Genomic DNA, 6228 nt, shown 5'->3' with positions numbered 1-6228 from the left:
CAGGAGTTACTCACTGTAGAATATCCAATCTCTGCCCTGCCCTTGTAGCCACAGTTATGGCGGGTCCAGTTAGTAGTCATTGTAGACAGTTTTGCAGTCACCTGACCACAGAAGTGAGTATCTGCACTGCTAAATTGATTATTGTCACATTCATTTTACGCTCATAAAAGGATCGAACCAATGTTGCACTTTGGACCCAGAAAGCCTGTGAATTAGGTCTGAAACTAAAAGCAAAATTGCTTGCAAAATTCAATGGATCCACAATTTTATATCACTTCACTTGTGAAAAATTTCAGTTACATAATAAATAGTTATGGTTGATTATGCTTAAGTTCATGCATAGAAATTGAATAGTCAATTCTCCTTTAGTAAATATCTGCCTGTGCTTTGTTCCCACTGTCATAATTTTGGTCTATGGACCAAAATCTAATACTGCAATGTCTCAATTGCGTCTGGTGGGAAGCTAACAAGTTTGATTAAAAAAATATGAATGCATAGATTTATTGTGAATGACATACTGCTTAATATAACAGGAGTTTTACTTTTTCAAGCCCTTAGCGGATTTGGTGTCAGCTACATGCCATATCCCCTTGCTTTAAATAGCATTGAAGGAAAGTTTCAATGGCATTCTGAGCATATTTAAAGGAAAATTCAGAGCGCAAAGAACAGGCTATTACGCTTCATCCGAGTCTACATCAGCAACAAGTTCTCATAGAAATTGATCAAAAATGGAGAAACAAAAAGGAATCCGCAGAAAAATGACGATTATGCTGAAGGTCCGAAGCCTTCTGATGAAGCAATGCCTTGCTGAATGTTTAGGAACTTTAATTCATACAGTGAGTTTTTCCACTGAACTTTAATAACATTTTATTGCTGAGGTGAACATTTTTACACTGGATGAATCTTTTGCGACAGTTACAAAAATTATATATGCAAAGTTTATTTTAAATAAATATTTTAGCAGGTTGATGCATAGTAAATTTGAACAGCAGAAGTGAATGTAAGTATGGAGTCCATTTGCAGTCCCCAAGAGTGTGTGGAAACGTATAATTTTAAGTAGTTATTATTTATTCATCTTAAACTTTCTAAAATAATTAATGTCCTCTTAATGTGTGTGATTATTTTATGCCTCCAACTAGTTTATTTCTCTAACTGCTAAACTGTAAAGCAAAGCAACATTTGTCGTGTGTAATTAAACATGTTCAATCTTTGTTTCTACGCAGTTCCACTTCACAAACCCTGACCACTTTTTTCTTTAAATGTACTTATTATTTTTATTTGAGGCAGTTTACAGTTTAACTTTCAAATTTAAGAGCGAGGAAATTAGAGTAGGGGTTAGTTAGTTTGGCTCCTGCTCGGACCAAGACCGCAAGAAACTACAGAGGGTTGTGAATGTAGCCCAGTCCATCAGGTAAAACCAGCCTCCCATCCATTGACTCTGTCTACACTTCCTGCTGCCTTGGAAAAGTAGCCAGCATAATCAAGGACCCCATGCACTGGACATACTCTCTTCCACTCTCTTTCATCGGGAAAAAGATACAAAAGTCTGAGGTTATGTACCAATCGGCTCTAGAACAGCTTCTTCCCTGCTGCCATCAGACTTATGAATGGACCTACCTTATATTAAGTTGATCTTTCTCTACACCCTAGCTATGAGTGTAACGCCACATTCTGCACCCTCTCCTTTCCTTCTCCCCTCTGCACTCTGTGAACTGTATGCGCAAGAAGCAATAATTTTCGCTGTATCTCAATACATGTGACAATAATAATCAAATCAAATCAAAAGATAACCTGCAATTTGAAAAGCAGGAAAACCTGCACTATTCCCAAAACCATCCGATAGGGACTACCCACGAGCTGAGCTAGACGGCAGCGACCATTATTTTTTTCCTTACTGAGGTGGAATGCAAGGCTGTATTGAATAATTGACGCAGCTAGCAAATCTTGACCATTTTAATCCAAGTATCAGCTAAAGCTGAGATTTAAGCTCTCCCATTAGTTGGCAGTGCAATCTGTCAAATCTTGTGCCAAGCAACACAAACAAAATCCTAGAATGGAACAAAAGTACCAACATAGTGACAGCGAGTCACCACAGTCCCAAACTCCACCCCATTGCCCCTACCCCATGCCAACTTTCTACTATAAAAATTTGGAACATATCCTGAATTTCATTCTTCAGGCACTCTGCAAATCAATCTACAATCAGAGCAAATATTGTTTATTGATTATTGCCATTTTTCATTGCAGATGCTTAGCTGTGGAGCAGGAGCACAATATGTTCTCAGTTATGGGACACACAAAGACTTTTTGACTGTCACTTTTGCCAGTGGATTTGCAGTGGCTCTGGGTATATTGGTAACTAGTAAAGTCTCAGGTATGTAAATATTCATGAAGGATTAAAGGACTTTAAGGACATTATGCATGTAGCTCGAGGTTGAACACCTTTCATAAATTACAATTGCTTTTCCAGTTGAAAATGCCTCTCTGAAGAGAAGTTAAGAACACACTTGAGTGAAGGGTACTCTGCCTTGTGGCTTTTCTTAAGATGACTCTTAAAAAGTTAAAATGTCCATACTTCCTTCATTAAGAATTAGTGGCATTAAGTGAAATGATGAAATGATAAAAAGTCATCAAAATGCAGTGTAGTGAGTTGGAACATGGTCCTTTTGCTATTTTGATACAAATCTACATTAATGGGTGGAAGTTGTTTTCTCTGCAGCTCCAAAGATTAAACATGAATTTCACTGTTGCAGTAGAGACTGGTATTAGTTACCTCATTTATCTGGAAAATGCAGAGTTTTGTACAAATGTGGCACGGTGGCGCAGTGGTTAGCACTGCTGCCTCACAGCGCTAGCGACCCAGGTTCAATTCCCGGCTTGAGTCACTGTTTTCCATGGAGTTTGCACGTTCTCCCCGTGTCTGCGTGGGTTTCCTTTGGGTGCTCCGATTTCCTCCCACAGTCTGAAAGACCTGCTGGTTAGGTGCATTGACCCGAACAGGTGTCAGAGTGTGGTGACTAGAGGAATTTCACAGTAACTTCATTGCAGTGTTACTGTAAGCCTTACTTGTGACTAATAAATAAACTTTAACTTTAAATGACAAATGGCATTGAAACCACTGTGACTGATAGGAATATAGGGCAAAGAACACAGGTCTTCAGAACAGACCATTTGGCCCTTTGAGCCTGTTCCACTAGTTTATAAGATCATGGCTGACCTGATTGTGGTCACAACTCTACTTTCCTGTCTGCTCCCCATAACCCACTCTATCAAAAGTCTGTCTAACTCTGTCCTGAATAAATTCCATGACCCAGCCTCCACCTGTTTCCTGGGAAGATACCACTACCTACATTCTGTGAGAAATGATTTTGCCTCATCTTCATCTTAAAAGGGAAACCTCTTATTTTTAAATGGTGTGCCCACATTCCAGCTTCCTCCACAAGAGCAAACATCTTCCCAGCATTCATCCTATCAAATCTCCCCAGGATCTTACAGTAAGATCGCCTCTCGTTCTTCTAAACTCCAAAGGGTAAAGGCCCAACCTGTTCAATCTTTCTTTATGAGTTCTTTGTCTCATTAATCAGTTGGGTGAACCTTCTCGGAACTGCTTCTGAAGCATTTCAATCCTTTCTAAAATAAGGAGACCAAAACAGCTGGAGTAAAACTTCACTACTTTTATATTTCATTCCTCTTGCAATAAACACTTACATTCCATTTGCCTCCTAATCACCTGCTGTACCTGTTTACTAACCACAGTGTCACCGTGCTGCGGATATGCAGCACCTTAACAAATGCCTTTTGAAAATCTATGTGCACCACATCCACAGGCTCCCCTCTATCCATCTTGCTTGTTACTTCCTCAAAGAACTCTAATTAATTAGTTGAGCACAATTTCCTTTTCACAATCCATGTTGATTCTGCCTGATCTCTTCATGATTTTCTAGGTATCCTGCTTCAACGTCCTTAACCATGGATTCTAGCAATTTACCTAAGACGGATGTTAAACTAACTGGCCTATAGTTTGCTGATTTTTGTCTCCCTTTTTTCTTGAATAAATTTGTTACATTGGCTCCCTCCTTAACAGCACTGTGGGTGTACTTACACCACTTGGACTGCAGCAGTTCAGGAAGGTAGCTCACCGCCACCTTCTCGAGGGCAATTAAGGGTGAGCAGTAGATGCTGGCCTAGCCAACAATGTCATCCATCCCATGAATGAATAAAAAAATCCACAGATAGCTGGATGTTTTGTAACAACACAATCAGGGCAAGCATCACATTTTTTATGGGATTGGCACTGTGATTGTAGGATTTCCTGATCGAATCATAGAGGTTTACAGCATGGAAACAGGCCCTTCGGCCCAACTTGTCCATGCTGCCCAGTTTTTACCATTAAGCTAGTCCCAATTGCTCACGTTTGGCCTATATCCCTCTATACTAATCTTACTCATGTAACTATCTAAACGCTTTTTAAAAGACAAAATTGTACCCGCCCCTACTACTACCTCTGGCAGCTTGTTTCAGACACTCACCACCCTTTGTGTGAAAAAATTGCCCCTCTGGGCCTTTTATATCTCTCCCCTCTCACCTTAAACCTAGTTTTAGACTCCCCTACCATTGGGAAAAGATATTGACTATCTAGCTGATCTATGCCCCACATTATTTTATAAACCTCTATAAGATCAACTCTAAGTCTCCTACGCTCCAGGGAAAAAAAGTCCCAGTCTATCCAGCCTCTCCTTATAACTCAAACCATCCAGTGCCAGTAGCATCCTAGTAAATCTTTTCTGCACTCTTTCTAGTTTAATGATGTCCTTTCTATGATAAGGTGACCAGAAACTGGACACAGTATTCCAAGTATGGCCTTACCAATGTCTTACACAACTTCAACAAGACATCCCAACTTCTGTATTCAATGTTCTGACCAATGAAGCCAGGCATGCCGAATGCCTTCTTAACCATCCTGTCCACCTGTGACTCCACTTTCAAGGAGCTATGAACCTGTACCCCTAGATCTCTTTTGATTTGATTTGATTTATTATTGTCACATGTATTAGCATACAGTGAAAAGTATTGTTTCTTGCGGTGCTATACAGACAGCATACCATTCATAGAGAAGGAAACAAGAGAGTGCAGAATGTAGTGTTACAGCATAGCTAGGGTGTAGAGAAAGATCAACTTAATGCAAGGTAGGTTCATTCATAAGTCTGATGGCAGCAGGGGAGAAGCTTTTCTTGAGTCGGTTGGTATGTGACCTTAGACTTTTGTATCTTTTTCCCAAAGGAAGAAGGTGGAAGAGAGAATGTCCGGGGTGCATGGGGACCTTAATTATGCTGGCTGCTTTGCTGAGGCAGCGGGAAGTGTAGACAGAGTCAATGGATGGGAGGCTGGTTTGCATGATGGATTGGGCTACATTCATGTCCTTTTGTAGTTTCTTGCGGTTTTGGGCAGAGCAGGAGCAATACCAAGCTGTGATACAGCCCTTTGTTCTGTAACTCTCCCCAACACCCTACCATTAACTGAGTAATCAATTGGCTTGAATCTTACATGGAAATTAGGTACCCAAAATATTTTTATGTTTCATTTACCAAGCAGAATACAGAAAAAGACAGAGGAGATCTAAAAAAAATGATTCAATGGTCCAAAGAGAGAATGAGGATAAATGATCAGATAATATAAAGGGAACCCAAAGGTCTTTTATGTATGCATATATTCAAGGGAACTGTTAAAGATCAAAAATCTTGTGGAGGTAGAGGGCATGGGTGAGATGCTGAATGAATACTTGGCATCTGTCTACTTGGGAAGTGTAATAGTAATGAAGGAGATAATAATGACAGTGGGTGGCATCAGCTGGCTCATCTACACTTGGGCCTGTTGAGGCCCTGACATGGCCACTTAATGGCCTCTTAAAGGCCTAATTCTGCCCCCACCGCTATTTTGCCTGTGACAAAGCTGAGGCTCATGCCAAGCAATTAGCCCTCTCTTCATTCAAACCAGCTGGCAGAGTAAACTCCAGACGGGTGACTGCACTTTAAAAAGTAATTCAAAATGCTTTTAGAAATCATGAGGCCATAAAGCTGCTGTCCAAATGTAAGTCTTCCCTCCGACAGCGATATTCGGATATTTGACCAAAGGTCTGGGCAAAGTGGGAGGAGGAACATCTTAAAAGTGGAGAGTGAGGTGGAGAGGTTTCAGGAGGGAATTCCAGAGTTTAAGACCTAGGCAATTAAA

At 40.4% G+C, this 6228-nt stretch overlaps 1 protein-coding gene across 1 annotated transcript in view; it reads left to right on the top strand.

Moving 5' to 3' along the window:
• Positions 1–728: 728 nt before the first annotated feature.
• Positions 729–6228, top strand: part of LOC144511786 (aquaporin-3-like) — a 28393-nt gene continuing 22893 nt past the window's right edge. The window contains exons 1-2 of the mRNA XM_078242154.1: positions 729–836; positions 2248–2374. Of these exons, the coding sequence (XP_078098280.1) occupies positions 729–836; positions 2248–2374 (235 nt within the window). The remainder of the gene's footprint in view (positions 837–2247; positions 2375–6228) is intronic.

Source organism: Mustelus asterias, chromosome 1 (assembly GCF_964213995.1).
Source record: "Mustelus asterias chromosome 1, sMusAst1.hap1.1, whole genome shotgun sequence".
Classification (NCBI taxonomy): Eukaryota; Metazoa; Chordata; class Chondrichthyes; order Carcharhiniformes; family Triakidae; genus Mustelus; species Mustelus asterias.
Note: the sequence above shows the minus strand (reverse complement) of the source record. Positions and strands in the feature narration are given on the sequence as shown.